Source organism: Borostomias antarcticus (genome assembly GCF_949987555.1).
Source record: "Borostomias antarcticus genome assembly, chromosome: 2".
NCBI classification, from domain to species: Eukaryota; Metazoa; Chordata; class Actinopteri; order Stomiiformes; family Stomiidae; genus Borostomias; species Borostomias antarcticus.
The window spans coordinates 39,245,661-39,266,222 of record NC_140235.1 but is presented as its reverse complement, the minus strand read 5'-3'; the positions used below and the strand labels follow the sequence as shown (position 1 = coordinate 39,266,222).

The following is a 20,562-nucleotide window of genomic DNA, read 5'->3' as shown; positions in this document are numbered from 1 at the left end:
CACGCAGGTCGCTGCTTTACCTGGTACACACTGGGGAATTATCTGATGACACGGCGCAGTTATCGTCTATCTATTATTCCGTTGAATACTGATTTATTTCGGTATTCAAACTCCACGTGTATGACATAATATTTGGCAGTTATCATTTTGGTATTCAAGCTCCACGTCATACACGTATTTACGTCACACACGTATACATAATACGTAAAATATTATTTTTTTTGTTGAATAATATTTAGAAGAAGAATTCTTAGAGTAGCTATACTGTTACTTATAATTTCCGGATGATTACCAGGTAACGGACCTGCTGAAACAGGACTGTCAACGTTGCTCGACCCACAGCCAGAGATATACAGAGTTCAGGTTAGCAAACTCGCCATTAAATGTAACATTTTGATCTGCGCCCCACAACGGTTCCTAAAGTCTTCTTCTAAAACTTGATACCAGTGAGAACCTTCTAGTGATAGAATGATTGGAGGACACTAACAGGGACCTCTGTATATGATTGGCTGTGGGCCTCTGTATATGATTGGCTGTGGGCCTCTGTATATGATTGGCTGTGGGCCTCTGTATATGATTGGCTGCAGACCTCTGTATATGATTGGCTGTGGGCCTCTGTATATGATTGGCTGCAGACCTCTGTATATGATTGGCTGTGGGCCTCTGTATATGATTGGCTGCAGACCTCTGTATATGATTGGCTGTGGGCCATCAGTGGGCAGTCCTACACAAGCCTTTCATCAGAAACTGTACACTTCAACTCAAAGACTGCAGAAGACTTGAACATCCAGTCACTCTCCTTTACTTTCAATAGTGACATGATCAGTGGTTGTTGATTCATTTGGTTCTACTGTAACTATATGTTTGCGTGTTTATTTATTTGTCTATTTATTGATGTAAAGATGTTATTTATTGTGTCACCACTGTGCTATCTTGTACCACAATGCCAAGGCATCCCAGTGTCCACCAGAGGGCGGTATTTCTCTACTTCAGATCTCTGGTGAGCTGCGATGTTCAAGTCTTCTGCACGTGCTCCTATTGCAAGAATGACAAGGCCATAGACAAATTAATAATAATTAGTAGTAGTAGTAGTGTAGTCAAACCGGCGAATCCAGCAGCTACATTTCTAAAGAAGAAAAAAAGTTTACATTTTCTGCTTTTTACAGTCAAGAGATTTTTGAGACTGGAGACCTCATGTCTGGATCCTCTGTCTTGTGTGTGTAGGTAGTGTGCAGAGGAGGTCGTTATGAAGGACTCTGCTCTCCCTCCGTTCCTAATTTCTGTCAGGGGGACTTGATACCATCAGAAACAGCTGAGCTGCTATAGCACACCTGACTCCCCCCCCCCTCTCTCTCTCTCTCATGGTTCTCTGTTCCCTCTTTCTCCTTCTCTTCCTCTCTCTCTCCGTTCTGTCTCTTCCCTCTCTGTCACGCTGTTGCGCTCTCTCTCCAGATCCTGATGGCCTTTCTCTGGTGTTGTGCCTCTCTCCCGAACCTGTCCCTCCTTCCAAATGTAGCTTTGCCAGGCTGCTCTAGTTGTCCTATCTTCTCTAGAGACCCGTGTGTGTGTGTGTGTGTGTGTGTGTGTGTGTGTGCGCGTGTGTGCGCGTGTGTGCGTGTGTTTGTGAAAACTCTTGTGAGCTGATTCACCATCTTGTGTTGTGACTCTATTTTAATTCATGTACAGAAAGTCATATATTTTACATCTCTGTTTGTGTGTCACAGAGTAGAGGGGTCTTTATTGTATTTGATATTAAAGCTGGGGATTTTAACTATGGCTTGGTAAGATTTTAAAAAGCTATGCTTAACCTAGACTAGTTGAAAGGTAGCCTACCTATTGCTGCTACAGTCTTAGTGCTGAGTTCTTAAAGGGATAAAAGTTTGGCAAGAAGATCAAAATATAAAAGCGCCCATGTTGAGGTTTGGTTGGAGATGAATTTGATACGTTTTAAGCAACTTCTTTTTAGATCTTAAGATTGAGAAAGGCTACCTTGTCAAATGGGGTCTGTAATGATTGCTTATCTAGCAAAACATAGAGAGGTTTCTACACGTACACAATGACTATAGCAAGCGGATCTGGGCCATATCCAGGCCAGATCTGTCCCTTGTGGCTTAGTTCCGGCCCATATATGGCCCAGAATTATTACACATCCGCTCGCTATCTGGGTGTAGATGAGCCTGATCAGTTCTAAGGTAATACACCAATGATTCAATGATAAATGATCATTGATCAGTCCTTCAGTCATCACTGTTATGAAGCAGAATTCTCATTGGCTGAGGTCATAACAGCAAGTTTGTGTGACTGTTACCACACCTGCCTGGTCTCACGTCAACACACACACGTCCAACTGTGCTACAAGGACATGCTTTGGTATTTTAGCAGATATTCAATTATTTTGATGTGTTTGAGTGTGTGAAAGTGCACTGTACATAATAAACAGGTATTGAGTGTGCAGTGTTGGGTTTAGGCTTCACGTAAGTGTCTCATGTTTTATTGATCAGTCGTAGTGCCAGCTTGTCCAACTGCCCCATCACGCCCTTCGCCCCGTCTATGTGTGCAAAACAAACGGAAAAATACAACACCGTTAAAAAAAAGAGGAATATTGCATGTGTGTCGGTGAAGCCTTTCCGTTGTGTGTTTTTCTGTTTTCGTGTCTTTGCTGTTGCCGTTTTCTGAGGAGCAGGCATTGTATTCGGCAGGGGTCAAAGGTGAATGTATCATTTCACCGTGAGCTCTTTGTGATCAGGTGGTCGGGGGGGCAGGTAGGCGCCTGTCCTGCCGAGCTGACCTGCGGTCATCGTGAACAGGGCGTGCTAGTGGTGAGATGATGTAGGTGCTTCAGATGTTGCTATGAGCTGGGGGTTGGGTTGGGGTCGACACTGAGGCCTGCAGTTTCCCGGTCAGATAATGAACCGTACACGTCTATAACTGGCCTGCACTGTGTCTCTCTCGCTCTGACCTGACAGAGGTCGGAGGTCGAAGGCTGCTGACCCCTTGGTTCGAACCCCCCCCCCCCCCCTCCCCTCCCCCGATGGAAATGAGAGATGTGTCAAATCATTTGCCAAATACCTGTCCTTGATATTTCTTTTGTGGGGTGAGTTAAACGGTGCAATGTAAAATATATCAAGATGGATTCCTCTGGGATCTACGTGTGATGATTAAAGAGTGTCATTCTCTATAAAAACCGTAGTGTTTTCATTCTGTGATGTATCTTGTCATTATGAAAAGCCACCAGTAGAGGGCACTGTTTATCCGACAATAACAACTACAAAGGTGGAGTGACAGGCTATTAGAATTCACTTCAAACATTTTCACGAGTCATTATGAACGCGTTGAGTTAGAGATGTATTGCTTTATTGGCTGTTATTGCTCACTGTCACAGTGGTACAACATTCACCACTTTCTCCAACGCACTGCTTTGCCTGCATCAGTAACGTGGGCGCACGGAACACTGGCACGGAACACGGAACACTGGCACGGAACACTGGCACGGAACACGGAACACTGGCTGGGGTAGAACTCAGTATTCGGGGCACGGAGCCGTCACAATGCCGTCTCCTGGGTGAGCAGCGAGGCCCTGGAAAGGAACCACTTAAGGGACAATAAAAAAAATAAAACTGTCTTAACGGTTGACTCTGAGAGCTCCTGGCTGGTCAGAGTGAATTAGTCTTTACCCACAATTCATCTGCATTGACCCCAGAAAGCCTTAATGCTGATAAGGGCTGGACTGACATTAGGATTAGGAAACATAGAATATAGAACAGAATTCATTATTATACAGTAATAATTCAACATAACGTTAACATGCCCCACCATATTTGGCCCGATACATATGTTCAACATCCTGTCCGCCTTCTTGGAATGGGTGTGTGTGCCTACAGGTAGCCTATATATCCCTGGGTGACAAGACCTTTGGGCTCTGTGACGTATCACGGTGTGTGTGTGTGTGTGTGTGTGTGTGTGTGTGTGTGTGCTCTCTGAACTGATAAGAGAGAGCTATGTCCTGTTACACGCTAGACAGGAAATACCAACACAATTCGAGAGATAGAGATCAGTCCTTTTTTGACATGTTTGACGTTTACAGCAGACCAGCTATGAAACACAACCACAAAGTGAAAGCTTACCTACAAGAACAGAATTACTAACATCTACGTATTCAAATTGTCCCGAAACTAGCTGTTTGCCGTGCCACACCTGGTATGTTATCAGTTGGTAGGCTAACGCTAGAGTATTGATCAGATGTTAGAGCATAAACAGTTGTTTAACACAGGCGGAGGAAGACAGGGTTAGGATGAATTTTATGACCACATTATGAATGCACTTATAATCAAATATTCATTCTGAAAGTGCAAAGATATGTTATACCCTGAGAAGTCAAGCATTAGTCAACAAAGCATGCAAACAAGATAATGATTATACAGTATTTTCACTCACTCAATTCATAAAATTCACGAATGCACGCACGCACGCACGCGCGCGCACACACACACACACACACACACACACACGCCGTTAGTAGATCAGTAACTCATTTCCCCATTCACACGATTGTACAACAACTATTTACAAACAGGTCCAGAATGTCCTTGTATGCGCTCATCCATATCCTCATCCATATCCTCATCCAAGTCCTCCTCCTAATTCACATTGAGGAGCTCGCTTGATCGTTGAGAGAGGTCAGGGAAGAATGCTTACAGTTCTCCTATTGGCTCAGATGAGGGAACTGTTTTCTTTTATGGGGTAGGATCAGAGTGCCCCCCCCACCACACACACACACACACACACACACACACACACACACACACACACACACACACACACACACACCTTCTCTCTGTAAAGCACATTGTGTTGCCTTTGCGTATGAAATGCTCAGTCATGAAATGATTGATTGATTGATTGACGCTCCTCCCATCCTCCCATCCATCCATCCTTTCGGGAAATACCCGTGATCGACCACCTGAACACCGTAAGTCACAACTGAACGTGATCGACCACCTGAACACAGTAAGTCACAACTGAACGTGATCGACCACCTGAACACCGTAAGTCACAACTGTACGTCATCGACAACCTGAACACCGTAAGTCACAACCGAAGGTGACGGATCACTAAGAGGAGCAGGCGGCCATTTTGTCTGCTCAGGTGGTGATGCTCAAGCTCTTCCCCTTGTCGGTCAGGGAGTACATCCTGGACCCGGTGGACCTGGACATGAGGAGGAAGAGGAAGGGGTCAAGGCAGGCGTGCAGGCAGCACAGACACACCGCCACGCTGAAGAAGGCGTAGAAGTCCTCGCCGCCGCCGCCGCCGCCCGCGGACTGCAGCGCGTAGTGGAGGAAGTGCGCGGTCGCCGCCGGGCCGAAGCACAGCAGGAAGATGACGAACACCAGCGAGCTGACCTTCACGTACAGCTCCCAGTCGTGGTGCGAGCGGTTGAGCTCGTAGACGATCCGGGCGAAACACAACGCCGTCACCGCCAGGGGGAGCAGCAGGCCCAGGACGGCGAGACCCAGCCTGTAGTAGAGCAGGGGTGCGTGGGAATCGTAGTCCACAGGCAGCACGTCGTGGCAGGTGGTGACGCCCAGCTGTGGGATCCGGTAGCTCTGCTGGACCAGGAGCTCGGGCACCACGGCGGCGCCGAACACCCCCCACACGGCCAGGGCGGCCCAGGCGGAGCACGCCCTCTTGGGGAGGCTCCGGTAGAAGAAGGGGTACACCACGGCCAGGTAGCGCTTAACGGCGACGCACGCCAGCGTGTGCGCCGAGCAGTAGAGGTTGCCGTAGAAACAGGCGGTGACCGCCCGGCAGGCGCCCTCGCCGAACACCCAGTGGTTGCCGCGGAGATGGTAATGGGCCTTGAAGAGGAGCGAGAGCAGGAGGAGGAGGTCGGACACGGCAAGGCTGCAGTAGAGGATGGCGGACGACACCCTCCTCACCTTGGCGGCCAGCGAGGACAAGATGGCGACGTTGGCCGGGACGCCCACAGCGACGACTAGCATGTAAACGGCGGGGACGACCCTGGTGCTCAGAGCGCCACGGAGGAACTCGGCCGTCCTGTTGCTCAGCAACCGTAACGCCGAAGACGGGGGGGGAGGGGATGGGGGGGGGGAACGGCGGGCGGGCGCTCGGATGTCCGTCCCGTTGGCGGGAGAAAGGGACTTCGTCTCGATGATCGTCTGAATGATTATCCCCTGGAACGACCTGGGTACGGCCACCGCTACCTCAGAGATATTCCTACCTCTCTTCCTGCCCCGCCTCCCTGCTGAAGGATGTGAGTAGAAGTTAGAGCCCACAACGACAACTGCACCAATGGTAGGTAAAAGTGGCAAACCTTTACGACTTAAACACTGAAGTACACAAATGTACAGGTAGGCTACCAAGCCTGCATCTCTCACAAACACATTCCTTATCTCAGGTAACCTAGGCCACAACCACACTTCTAAGGTGTGGCGACGTTATCAAACATTTTAAGGTTCAGTAGGCTAGTGACAGTTAAACATGTCAATAGGTGAGTGAAAACACACATTTATAAACAAAAATATAGCCTATCGATTATTTAATTATTTAATAAAATCTTTATCAACATAACAAACACTGCTAATAGATTGCCCTTAGAGTTTGAAATACCTGACAAGCGTGACTCACCTTTGGCTTGAAGTGTCACACTCAAAATAAGAGATAAAACTAGGAAAAAGAAGAGAAGTTTCCCCATCGTCAAAGTTGAATCCCTATAGTTTGGTAAAACAAAAAACTGAAGTCGACTGAGCCCATGAGCAGCCAAGCCTCATCCGACGACTGAACTGAACTCTGGACTCAACTATTATTGAGACTGCTCGCCGATGAGCGAGATCACGTTGAGAAAACGCCGCCCCCGGTGATGTCGGTAGAGGACCGCCTTGTTACCGTCATCCATAGGCTATCGCCCAGACTTGTCTAGAGTAGACTAGTCCTGCACGCAAGTAGCCTGTGTTCTCCTTACGTTGTGGATCCAATGATCCCACCTGAATCCAACCAACGCCTTGGGTTGTAACCTAGTTCTATCACACCTTTAACAGCTGAAAACCATTTGAGCTGCTGTATATTTCTCTCTTTTTTTATTTTTTATTATTATTACAAATCCTGATTTAAAAAAAATATAATACAGGTAGCTCACTAATCTGATGTATATTTATAAATTAAAGATTGATGTTTTTGACCTACAATTTCTAATTACTATATAGGCTACGTTTTCATAATATCCTGTTTGTATTGAGTGTGAAACCTGTAGGCTATGGAATAATTTATTTGTCTGAGCTTGTGCAGTTTGTCTGAGTCTTAAGACTCAATGGTTAATCACTTGCCTTAACGCTTGCTGTCTCATTTGCAGAATCTAAACCCTTAAACATTGAGCTTATATTATTATGTTACCCCAGTGTCATAGCATGTGCCACTGACCCATAAGTCCACCAAGTTTTCTACTTGCCTCTACCCAATTATACAAATAAGGCTTTCTGTACATCTCCCCAGATCGAAGGCTGATGACCTTTTCACAGCTATGTTAAAGCAGAAGACCAGACCAAACCGCTTGATAGTGGATTCATCTATGAGGACAATAGTGTGGTCTCTGATAGCCACCTGGCCCTGTGTAACCTACCCTTGCCATCTGGCTGTGTAACCTACCCTTGTTCCCTCTGAGCAGGTAGGCTACCAGGTGTTAAACAGCCACAATAAACATGTTATGCCCAGAATGTCGTCCTGGGATAGTGGATCATTGCCCTTGTAATGACTGAGGAATTTATTTAATGTGCTGAATTCACTATATCCATGTTCCGTTCAAGTGAGAAACCATCAGACGTGCCACGGTATGGTTTATTGCAAAGCAAATGCATTACTGTTCTGTGAAGGTGGGAAGAAAAATTACAAACGAACAGGCTACAAAACTTATGCCTTTAATATTTATTTGGTTGAGCAGCTGCAATTTGATAGCTTGAGAATGCCAACATGCCCACAATCAACATGCCCACAATCAACAATCTAAAGGGGGACAGAAATATGTGTGTGTATGTGTGTGTCTGTCTGTGCATGTGTGCCTGTGCATGCATGTGTGTCGATGTTTGTGTGTGTGTGTGTGTCTGTGTGAGTGTGTGCGTGCGTATGTGTGTGTCTGTGTGTGCATGTGTGTGGATGTTTTGTGTGTGTGTGTGTGTGGATGTTTTGTGTGTGTGTGAATCTTTGTGTGTGTGTGTGTGTGTGTGTGTGTGTGTGTGTGTGTGTGTGTGTGTGTGTGTGTGTGTGAATCTTTGTGTGTGTGTGTGCGCGCTCGTGCGTGCGCGTGTGTGTTTGCCGGAGGGGAGGGGATTGGTTGGGGCTTGCCCCTCTCTACTCTACCTGCTCTTTCCTGGAGATCACGTGGTTTACAAGCAACACTAACTGGCAGATGTGCTTCATTAATCCAGAGTGCATCCTTATGCATCCCATGTGTGTGTGTGCGCCATCTTGAACTCTTCAGAGAAATCTGCTGTTGATTATGCCATCCCTCGTCTCAAAACACACAAAACAAACATGTGTCCATGTGACATGAATCATCTATAGATTGTAGAACGAGTCCGCTTGCCTTGAGATTCAAATGTCTAAAAACACAGACTCGATTGTCTATGTGTAAGTGTGTCCGTGTGTGAGTGTGTGTGTGTTTGTGTGTGAGTGTGTGTGTGTTTGTGTGTGAGTGGGAGATTGAGCTGATACCCACATTCACCCTATTTCCTTGATCGCAGACATAACATGAAGCCAGCCTGTTGATGTTTAGCATCAGGAAGGGGTTCTGTTTCCTGGTGACTCAGGAGGCTACAGATGTTCTGTTTCCTGTTGACTCAGGAGGCTACAGGCGCTGCTTTTATTTACAGTAACACTGCAGACCCCTCAGAATCTTAAAAAAACGTTCTCCGCCCATGATACTGCGATTGAGTGAATTTAGTCCTTAGAACTGATCACCAATAATATACCATAATTTGTAGGCCTAACGCAATAATAATATACTGTATGTTGTAGGCCTAATGCAATAATAATATACCGTATGTTGTAGGCCTAATGTAATAATATACTGTATGTTGTAGGCCTAATGCAATAATAATATACTGTATGTTGTAGGCCTAATGCAATAATAATATACTGTATGTTGTAGGCCTAATGTAATAATAATATACTGTATGTTGTAGGCCTAATGCAATAATAATATACTGTATGTTGTAGGCCTAATGTAATAATAATATACTGTATGTTGTAGGCATAATGTAATAATAATATACTGTATGTTGTAGGTCTAATGTAATAATAATATACTGTATGTTGTAGGCCTAATGTAATAATAATATACTGTATGTTGTAGGCCTAATGTAATAATAATATACTGTATGTTGTAGGCATAATGCAATAATAATATACTGTATGTTGTAGGCCTAATGTAATAATAATATACTGTATGTTGTAGGCCTAATGCAATAATAATATACTGTATGTTGTAGGCCTAATGTAATAATAATATACTGTATGTTGTAGGCCTAAAGCCCGCTGCTTGAATCATCTCACAGTTTCAGTTTCTGTCTGTCTGTCTGTCTGTCTGTCTGTCTGTCTGTCTGTCTGTTATCTATTTTCCTAATCTCACTGGTGTACGTTAGTCAATCCATCTTCAGTTCACAGGTGTGACCTCTGACCTCTGGAATGTTCTTCTTGTGTTTTTCTTCAGAATCTCTGACGTGTGTGATGCTGGGAAGTGCAGAGATGAGTCTGTCGTAACTATGAATGTTTATACACACACACACACACACACACACACACACACAAACACACGGGATCCTGGCTGTGAGTGGATGTCCACATCTGGCCTGATTTCAGGCCAATCAAACACGGCGACTAATGACTCAGCCAGTGGTTTGACCCGCCACTCCAACGGCACTCTGGGTAACCAGTGGTGTGAGGAGACACATGCTGTGCTTCTGTGTCCTCTATGAACCATGCATGACGCCAATTCCTCTCCACTATTAGGCTACTTCAAATAGTTACAAATATAGCAATAGTACAGTCTGTGTCAACACAATTTAGTACAGTTTGTTCCAAGTGAAAATACACATGGGATACAATATCTATCACCACTGTACCATATCGCAACACAATTGAACACATTTGATATATCATAAGAAATTCCATAACGTATACCACAGAATAATTGCACTGAGCATTTGTACATGATACCTGTACGACAGATGACAGATAAACATTCTTGAATCAGTGAATTGTAATAACAAGATTGTTGTAGTTTATTGCATGAAATAAAGATTTTGACTTTAAATTCAGAAATCAGAAACCAGAAATTGCCAAGTAGGTTTTCACATACAAGGAAGTAGCTTTGGTCTGATGATGCACTACCAGAGGGCCGTCAGGTTAAAAGTGCAAAGGTTCCCTCACCCACGTGACCACAAGTGGAAACAACAACTTGAACCCCGCAGCTAACAAAACCACACACATCTATTTCAAACAGTTACTGACACACGATTGGAAGCTGTGCATGAGAAAGGGGAGTAGCTGGTGACTTCTCTTTATATAACGTTATTCTTAAACATATACAACAGCAGATTTGGAATCCTGTCAACAACCTTCTAAACGGTCCTTCTCTATGTTCCAGAGCATGATGTTCTCGGTTCCAGGTTTTCCAAACAAGTGCATCCTGGGAACTTGCACAGCGTGTGGGAGGATGGTTGTGGCGTGATTCAGACCGTATTGATACACACTTCAGGGATGAGTAGAAACACGAGGGAGATATGAGGAATGGTGAGATCAGCCATCGCAGGACTGTAGCTCTGAGAGGACCTACTGGTCCTTCTCCTGCTTTGCATTCTGGGTGACTCAAGGCTCTCAGACCAGATAACGTTAATCAAATCAAACTTTATTTGTATAGCGCATTTCGTACACAGAGGCAACACAATGCGCTTTACAGAGAGCAATGGGGGGGGGGGGGGGGGGGGGGCATAGGTCCCACCCCTACATATTCCAGAGGGAAGCAAAAAATATCAGTTTCACCTGGGGGCCAGAAAAGTGAGCTGTAAGAATTCTTCCCTGACCTCTCTCAACGAGACGATCAAGCAAGCTCCTGGAAAATGTTTGTCTATTGGCTAAGAACATATACAGAGCAGCACAGTACTACTAACACTAGAGACTGGTCTATCTGGTCTGTGTTCCACTGTTGCACCCCCCCCCCTCTTTCTCTTTCTTTCTCTCCTCTCTCTTCCCCTTCTCTCTCTCTCTTTCTTTTGTTGTTGTTGTCAGATAGTACTACCACATTTCCCCCGAAGAGGGCGATGTTGCTCATATTTTATTTATTTCAAACTGGATAGACCTGAATGTCAATAATAGGCTATGACTCTTCTTCTATCCTGATGATACTGTAGGTCCAGCCTTCACTGTGTAGTGATTTGCAGATCTGTATCAACTGTCTTAAATGATCGCTCATCAGGTCAATCAAGGTACCTAAAATGACCTTGTGTCCTCACAAATCCACAACTGGAGTGTTTATTTCAAGCTTCCCCATAGTGTCCATATATAGTATACAGGAAATAATTTGGAATTTCTCCCTTGTTGTTTCATTCCTAACGGTCTGTACAAGTTGTGTAAACTAATTTTAAACTGTCTGTAAAGCCGGGCTGAGGTCCATTCCCAGACTGTCGCCCTCCCCTCTTCCCTTCCCTCCCTTCTTCCCTTCCCTCCCCTCTTCCCTCCCTTCTTCCCTTCCCCCCCTCTTCCCTTCCCTCCCCTCTTCCCTTCCCCCCCTTCTTCCCTTCCCAGCTCTTTTTACAGACAGAACAGACCAGGAAGAGTCAACCAGGGTGGACGGTAGGGAGAGAACCAGGGATGAATGAATTGATTAATTGATTAATTAATTAATTAATGACTTTTATTTAATATGGACATCACAATTACATTGGAATAGTCACAGTGGACAGACCAGATGCATTGCTTAAGTGTTTGTTGCACAAGTGCTAATTTCCAACACCAGTCCATAGGAGGCTTTTCTAAAAGATAATAAATAGAATAAAATATGCAGTACGAAACAGTATAGCCTACATATTACAAAATACAGAATTAAAATCACAAATCAGATGTGAACAATCACAGCGCAATCACAGAGAGTCAATGGTAGAGAGAGGTCTTGTCTGGAGTGGAATTCAACCCCAGTTATCCTCGGTGCTATCACCCTCAGTATCCTGCCCCCCCCTCCAACCCCCCCACCCCCCCCTCCCCAGAGCATGGGGTGAGCTGATGTTTGTTTAGGAACGCCTAGCTGGATCGTTTTTATGTCCAGCTGGATCCACAGCTGGCTAGGCTCAAAGGAACACAAATTGTGTTATGAATGTTCCACGGGTTACAAAACACGAAGTTCGGCAGGCGATGGAGTGAAACGGTGTTTGACGTCGGCTTACGGACATCAGCAGGGGGGAGGAACGTCTCCAGCGACGAGAACGTGAGGAAACAGACTTCCTCCCTGAGCTCAGCGTCTGGATCAGAGTGGGTCTGCTAAACCTGATAGTCCCAGGATGAATGAGTCAGACTTCATCCTTCCTGAATCGCCCTGTCTTTCTCTCTCTCTCTCTCTCTCCCCCTCACACACACACGCACACACACACATTCTTTTGTATTCTCCCTGCACACAAAGAGTATTCTGTCCTTCTGCCCTACAGGGCCCCATCTCTCTGTCTCTCTCTGCCTTTTTTTCTATCTCTTACTTACTGTAGCTCGCAATGAAACAAATTCAATCAGCATGCAAAGTTATCTGTTATGTATATATTTCTGTGCGTGCCAAATGGATTAGGCTATACACCAGTATATATTCAGTCGCTCGGGGCATGACTGTAAGCCATGGGGACTCATAACGATGAACTCTGGATTAACTGTTAGGTAACTCTAACAGCTGTTAGGTAAATCTTCCAGTTAGGTAAATCTTCCAGTTAGGTAAATCTTCCGGTTAGTGTTACTTGTGTCTAACTTGCAGTAAGTGTCACTTGTAGATCTGGGATCTGTGAATAATATGATACCATGTGATCTCGGGGGAAAAAGCCTAGCCCCAACCCAACTGTCCCCTCCCCTCCACCAAACACACACACACACACACACACACACACACAAAGGGAACAGCTGGTTTGTTATCATCTCTTCAAACAGACAGACAGACAAAACATGTGCTGTAGCTACAGTATATGTACAATTCTAAAGTAATAAGCGCATGTATTTGTTATTACAATATTACAATTCAAATTGAGACAATCACAGAGAAATACACAGATAAAGTACACAATACTATTTTAGCAGTTCCTCGCCACTCCAGGAAGGAAGCTGTTCACCATTTCCACCGCCATGGTGTTCTGTTCATGTTGAAAGGTGTTTATTTCACGCTGTGAGATCCTGCAAGCATTGGATGATATCTTCTACTGACCGTTATGGCTAACTGACCAAAAAACTAGCAGATTCCGCAGCTAAACATACCTGTATGTAGATCAAACTGATACAGTCCTAAATTGGAAATGTACATGCTTGTTGAAATCAAGTTAATCAGTCATATGTTTGTTCTTTTAAAGAGTTGTTTTCTGTCTGTTGAGTGTGAGTCAATGCACCATATCATGACCTCAGAAATATGTGGCCTTGATGAACTGTACCCACCCTTATCTGCCTTTTAATAACTGCTACATACTGGTGACACTTGTTGGTGCTACTGTGTAATGGGGAAGAACTACTCCGAGCGATTTTGCATTGACACCGCACGAAGGAATTTCTCCTCGAAGGTCATTAAAGTACTATGTATGTAACCTACTGTATGTATGCCTGCCTGCCTGCCTGCCATCCATCCATCCATCCATCCATCCATCCATCCATCCATCCATCCATCCATCCATCCACATCCATCCATCCATCCATCCATCCATCCATCCATCCATCCATCCATCCAGTAAAGTAAAGGTTTTATACCTGAAGCCAGAGTGAAGACACACAATGTCCATTTTAATTCTCCACCCATAACATTGCATAGTAAACTTAAGCAATTGACCACTTGAGGCAGTGGGTTAGGCTACTGTGTGTTTGTTGTGAATATGTAGTAACCGTTGTAGAAAAGTAATCCGCTATCGCGTCGGGCCTAACAACGCCCCGAAGCTGCTGGAAAATCCTGCGTAACCCACTGCCTCTCGTGGTCAAATGCATCACCAGCCTCATGGATACATTCCAATAGTAAAGAGATGTAGCATCACCAGCTTCATGGAAACATTCCAATAGTAAACAGATGTAGCTTCGCCAACCTCATACATTCCATAAACCGATGGTGAGCATAGGTCTACAGTAATGCCAAGTCCTACTGAGATGACTGGATCTTCACGGTATGATTGCCTTTGGATTGTGGACCATGACATGAGAGAATATTTAATATTGCCCTACAAGGAGGTTTATGGCATAACTAGTCGCTATGTTCAGTCACTGTAAGTACAGTAGGCTATTGCAACAGGGGAAGCAGCTTCTCTATTAGTGTAGGCCTATTCTCTACGAATATTCAGTCAAAGCCAAGATGCAACAATGCAATTAATGTAAGCCATAGTCACATTTTACAAACCAAAACATCCATGGCCTATAGAAAATGAATTACAGTAACTGGATAATACAGGAGCTGTCGTGATGCTTGATGTGGTGCTCCTCTCTGTGCCATGCCGTGCAGGGCCAGGTGCCCACAGGAATGCCCGTCAGTAATGGTATTATCTCAACCACACTCCTCCACTGTAATATATTAACTCAGTGCACATAATATCATTCACCTGCCTTCTATTCAGCGGGCAGGATTTAACCAGAACAATAAAGTCTGCTCAGCCGTAGCCATGGGAACCAGATGAATGTGCGAGGTCATGTTTTGGTCTCGCGATGCTTCAGTCGGCGGTCCCAGTTCTACACCAACGACAAGGACAAGGACAAGGCCAGTGTCCTACTTTCCCAGGAAAACAGTCTCCAAAAGTAAACAGGAAAAGGAAGAGCTTTTTAAAACGTTTGAGAAAGGCCCAAATTAGCACAAAGGCACATATTGTAGGGGGAAAAAAGGCGAGGTTTGCGTCTTCCTGTCCATTATCACACAAGATCATAGGCCTAATCATGGGTTGCATTTCTGAGAAATTCTGCTCAGAATTGAAACGAACAATTTGGCTATTAGGCCTAATGGCCAGTAGTCTAATTCAGAAAACAAATTGGGCTATTAGCCTATAGCCTAGAAAATGAGTCATAATGGCTATAACTCAAAGTAGACCAACCGTTACAACCAAAAGTGATTGAGATCCTAGAAAAAATCGGGTGAAAGTTAACCTACGTCTCACATGTGCAGAATCTCTGATCTGTGTGATGCCATCGCGCAGGAATGTGCGCCCGCTATTTCCACGTCACGCGTCAGCGGGAGAGCAGAGCAGAGGGCGTCCCCACACACACCCACGCACACACACACACACACACACACACGCACACACACACACACACACACACACACACACACACACACACACACACACACACACACACACACGACCACAGACAAGCTACAGCGACGACAGCAGAGTGAAGACAACAGAAGCCCCGAAGCTACACTCTTTAACATTTAAGTTTATCCGTCGAACCATGTATTTAAAAACGTTTATCTTTCTAATAGCCGCACATGCGGCTGCTGGCGCGTTTTCTAACGGTAAGTCGCCTGGAACTCTCCGACACAAAGTAGTCTAGACTATAGTGATAGTTTCGCGGTTAGGATATATACACATGTGTATTATCTATAGGCTACATCAACTACATCTATAGATTACATGGTTGAATCATGTGTAATATAATCTTGTAATTCGATCAACCCTTAAATTACACAACTCATTGAGCTGAGATTAGGCTACCAGGAGTTTTTTTTAAATTCTGAATCGTAGTAAATTTTGTAGCCTATGAAGAAGGATAAAACTAATTTAAATGTAGCCTATCATATTGTTTTTAAGGAGATCCACATGAACTTAAAACAAAAGTATATAAGTCATGTTTAAAAGATGACTTGCCTCTCATATCCCCACTGGAAGTCTGGCTCACTTTATACTTTATTTACTTTACTGTACTATACTTTACTGTACTTTACTGTACTATACTTTATTTACTGTACTATACTTTATACTGTTTTTCTCCCTCAGGCACCTCCATCGTGAGGACGTTTGCCATGATGTACGAGGACTACGAGGTCACAGACGAGCCGATAGATCTACCCGACTACGACTCGGACCCCGTCCCGGTAGAGAACATCGACAGGTGGACTCCGCCTGGACCCGGCAACGGAACCAGACCCGAGCGGGAGAACCGTCACCCCGAGGTCAGGCGCAGGTACTTCCTGTCGGAGGAGGCGCGCGCGTTCCTCGGCGGCCGCGTGTCCACCGTCTTCGTCCCCTTGGTCTACACCGTCGTCTTCGTGGTCAGCGTGCCGCTCAACGCCGCCGCCCTGGTGGTCTTCGCTCGGAGGGTCCGTCCCATGAAGCCGGCGGTGATCTTCATGCTGAACCTGGCGTGCGCCGACCTGCTCTTCGCCCTGCTGCTGCCCTTCAAGGCGGCCTACCACTTCGGAGGCAACGATTGGCTGTTCGGGTCATGGATGTGCAGTCTGGTCACCGCCGCCTTCTACTGTAACATGTACTGCTCGGTTCTGCTCATCGCCTGCATCAGCGTGGACCGGCTGCTCGCCGTCGTCTACCCCCTGGAGTCCCTGTCATGCCGGAGGCCCCGGAACGCGGCGGTAGCCTGCGCCGCCATGTGGGCGCTCGCCTTGGGGGGCTCCCTGCCCCTCCTCCTCTCCCAGCAGTCCCTGTACCAGAGGGAGTTGGGCGTCACCACCTGCCACGACGTCCTCGACGTCGACGCCCTCCGCCGCGGCTATGCCTACTTCTTTCCCGCCCTCTCCTGCGTCCTCTTCTTCCTGCCGCTGCTGGTCACGGCGGCGAGCTACGCCCGGGTGATCTGGACGCTGAGCGCCGCGCCGCTCGGCGCTGTCGGCCGCTCGCGGAGGAAGAGGAGGGCGGTGGTGATGGCGGCGACCGTGCTGGTGGTGTTCGTGGTGTGTTTCACGCCCACCAACGCCCTCTTGATGGCGCATTACCTGCAGTTGACCCTCGACCCCCGTTCGGTTCCTGGCGGCGCCGAGGGGCTGTACGGCGTCTACCTGGTGGCTCTGTGCGTGGGGAGCGTGAGCTGCTGTCTGGACCCCCTGGTCTACTACTACGGCTCGTCCCAGTGCCAGAGGGAGCTGGCCGGCGCGCTGGGGTGCCGGTCGGGTACGAAGGGGGCCAAGAGCCTGCACTCTTCCGGTTCCTCCCGGTCCAGCCCTAGAACCAGCACCAGAACCAGCACGCGGACTATCAAGAAGAACATCTTCCTAGACAGCCGAAGCAGCCAACACAGAAAGCTACTGGTGTGATAGAAGAGAGAGAGGGCTTTCTGATCGACTTATTGATCGATCGCCTGGTGTGAGAAATGCCAACTTCCATTATCATAACAAATATTCATTTGTGATTGAATATTTGCATCTACCCTCATGCGGTAGATGTGAAAGTGCAAACGTGCACATCTGCGAAAGGCCTTGGTGAATTATCCATTTACAGTTTAGTTTAACTGACTGTAGGCTAGAGTACTTTTTAGTGCCATAGCAAATAGAAGGAGTTCTGTGTTTTGTCTGTGTCTCAAGTCTCTTAAAGGGGCCATTCCATCGAAAATGCATTTTCAGTTAAGGGAATAATTAGAAAAAAAACAATGTATATTGTAGCCTAATATGTTTAATATTTGCCCTTCAAAGACGACAGTATAGATTGAAAGCCCTTGAAAATTATAATGGAGCACATGAAAGTTATTTTGTAACATCTTATATAAGCTAATATATATAGAAGTAGCCTAAATGCAATGCTAAAAGTAGATTTCTTATTTCTTTTTTTCTGAAATGAGTGGTTTAGGTGTTCAGGCCAGTAAACAGCCAATGGCCCAGGTGGTCAGTGTCAAATTTGCCGTCAGAAAGCGCTGAACAGCAAACCAACCTCTAAGTTATGAAGGAATGTGCTCTGGTCTTGCTGTGTTTATAAGTCAAGTACATGTTTATTCAAAATAATTGATACATCTGCTCTGCTTATAAATTTTGAGGTATTCAAAGCAAATCTATAGGCTACAAATCTCTGGTCACTTAAATTATGAAAAGAGTTTATTTAACTCCCCAAGTATCCGATATGGGAAATATTTCGGTGCTGCTGAGGGATGTGCTGGTGCCACCAGCTGAGAAGGTTAGCGAGCAGCAGTGGAAAATGTTAACTGGAGCGCTGTACATGTATATTGTATATAGCCCTAAGGTATATAGCCCTAAGGTATATAGCCCTAAGGCTTAGTGAAGTGACCTAGTGAAGGACTAGTGAAGATATAGTTACATTGTTATCGTCATGTGTATTTCATTCCTGCCTGTTATTATATGATATTTGATTACTGTTGTTGATTCACATGTATTTTGTGTTTCAATTTTGCTAATTGTAGGCCTACTGCCTATTCATTGCTTAAAATGATATGCACTGTCTTAATACATTACATACAGTAAAAAGTATTTTGTGTGTGTGTACGTGTGTCTGTGTGTACAATGTTGTAATCCCTCAAATCCAGACGTTGAAGAGACTTGTTTAGGCTACCTACGTGGTTGGCTGCGGATGGAGAGAGAGAGAGAGAGAGAGAGAGAGAGAGAGAGAGAGAGAGAGACGTGTTTAGGCTACCTACGTGGTTGTGGTTGGCTGCGGATGGAGAGAGAGAGAGAGAGAGAGACTTGTTTAGGCTACCTACCTGGTTGTGGTTGGCTGCGGATGGAGAGAGAGAGAGAGAGACGTGTTTAGGCTACCTACATGGTTGGCTGCGGATGGAGAGAGAGAGAGAGAGAGAGAGAGAGAGAGAGAGACTTGTTTAGGCTACCTACGTGGTTGGCTGCGGATGGAGAGAGAGAGAGAGAGAGAGAGAGTGAGAGAGAGAGACTGTTTAGGCTACCTACGTGGTTGGCTGCAGGTGGAGAGAGAGAGAGAGAGAGAGAGAGAGAGACGTGTTTAGGCTACCTACATGGTTGGCTGCGGATGGAGTGCGGTGGAGAGAGAGAGACGTGTTTAGGCTACCTACGTGGTTGGCTGCGGATGGAGAGAGAGAGACTTGTTTAGGCTACCTGGTTGGCTGCAGGTGGAGAGAGAGAGAGAGAGACTGTTTAGGCTACCTACATGGTTGGCTGCAGGTGGAGTGCGGTGGAGAGAGAGAGAGAAGCAGGCGGAGTCACGGTCATGTGACATAGTGTAACAGGAAGTCACAGGTCACAGAGAGGACAGGAGGATACTTCGGCAGCAGGAGGGTTCCAGGTTCAACACCACTTAGTCCTCAGATAAAAGTGGAGAGAGGTGGAAGAGGAAAGAGACGACATGACAAATACATGAGGGTCTCTGCCCCAACCCTAATTATTTAAAACTTCGGTAATGAATTATAATACAGCCCGTGTCTTTCCCGCGTCTTCCCAGTGTCTTACCTGGGTCTCACGGGGTACTTACCCGGTAGGCTACTTACATGTAAGTATGGGTGCTTACAGGGATATTACAGGATAGTACAGGGTACTTACATGCAAGTACCCAGTAAGACACGGATAAGACACTGGTAAGACACCAGCTGTATTATAAAGCGTTACCAAAACTTTAAAGAAATTATCATTTGTCATGTGTCTGAAATCTAAACAGTAGGCTACAATGACTGAGTAAACATTAGGCAAGGCAAGTTTATTTTGTATAGCACATTTCAGCAACAAGGCAATTCAAAGTGCTTTACATGAGACATTAAAAGCATCAAGACAAAGTGCAACACATTAAAGGTCATATAAAAGCATGTTTATTCTGCATCACCCGGGGCTTGAGCTCACAATCATAGACACCAAAGGTCATGTTCTTGTTGATCCAAGTGAGAAACTGACAGTTTGGCCTTCGTTTGAACTACTGTAAGAAACCAAAAGAACATTCTCAAACGAACAAATCACACGAGCCATGTAGAAGCCTTCATGTATGATCCATCATCTTCTTGAGTGACAAACTGGCTAGGGTTTGAAACATGTTTTTTTTGCTTGTCTTCCCATTTACAGAGTAACTCAGGCTGTGCTCAATCAGTGGCCAGTCAATCAATTTGGCCCGATGTAGTCCTAGGAGGGGGGTGGCTGGGGTTGCCAACAGCAACGTCTGATTGGTGGAGCTCGTGCTGTTGCACTTTGTGGGTAATGTATTTTTTTTGTGCGTCAGTGTTTGAGGGGGACAGGATGAGGCCAGAATTCAAAATACAGTCAAAATTGCATTTGAGATGCTGTATAATTCTGAAATGTCACACTACATCAATATCATTTTCTCATGAATATTGGAGGTTTTGCAGTGAATGAGGAGAGCATGGCTTCAGATGGCTCTAACTAAAATAAGAAAAAAGGATAAACGTCATTAGCTTATTTATACCGTCGGAATCCTAGATAAA

General features: G+C 45.6%; 2 protein-coding genes across 2 annotated transcripts; one reads left to right on the top strand and one right to left on the bottom strand.

The window, feature by feature from the left end:
- Positions 1-5,141: 5,141 nt before the first annotated feature.
- Positions 5,142-6,913, bottom strand: LOC311323124 (proteinase-activated receptor 3; the record flags this gene model as incomplete). The annotated part of the gene is made up of 2 exons (XM_084455286.1): positions 5,142-6,259; positions 6,838-6,913. 2 exons carry the CDS (start codon positions 6,911-6,913, stop codon positions 5,142-5,144), a joined length of 1,194 nt encoding a protein of 397 aa, XP_084311412.1.
- Positions 6,914-16,234: 9,321 nt separating this feature from the next.
- LOC311323115 (proteinase-activated receptor 1-like) lies at positions 16,235-17,476 on the top strand (the record flags this gene model as incomplete). Its single annotated transcript, XM_084455274.1, has 1 exon — positions 16,235-17,476. The coding sequence occupies one exon, from the start codon at positions 16,235-16,237 to the stop codon at positions 17,474-17,476; it is 1,242 nt and encodes a 413-aa protein (XP_084311400.1).
- Positions 17,477-20,562: the final 3,086 nt, after the last annotated feature.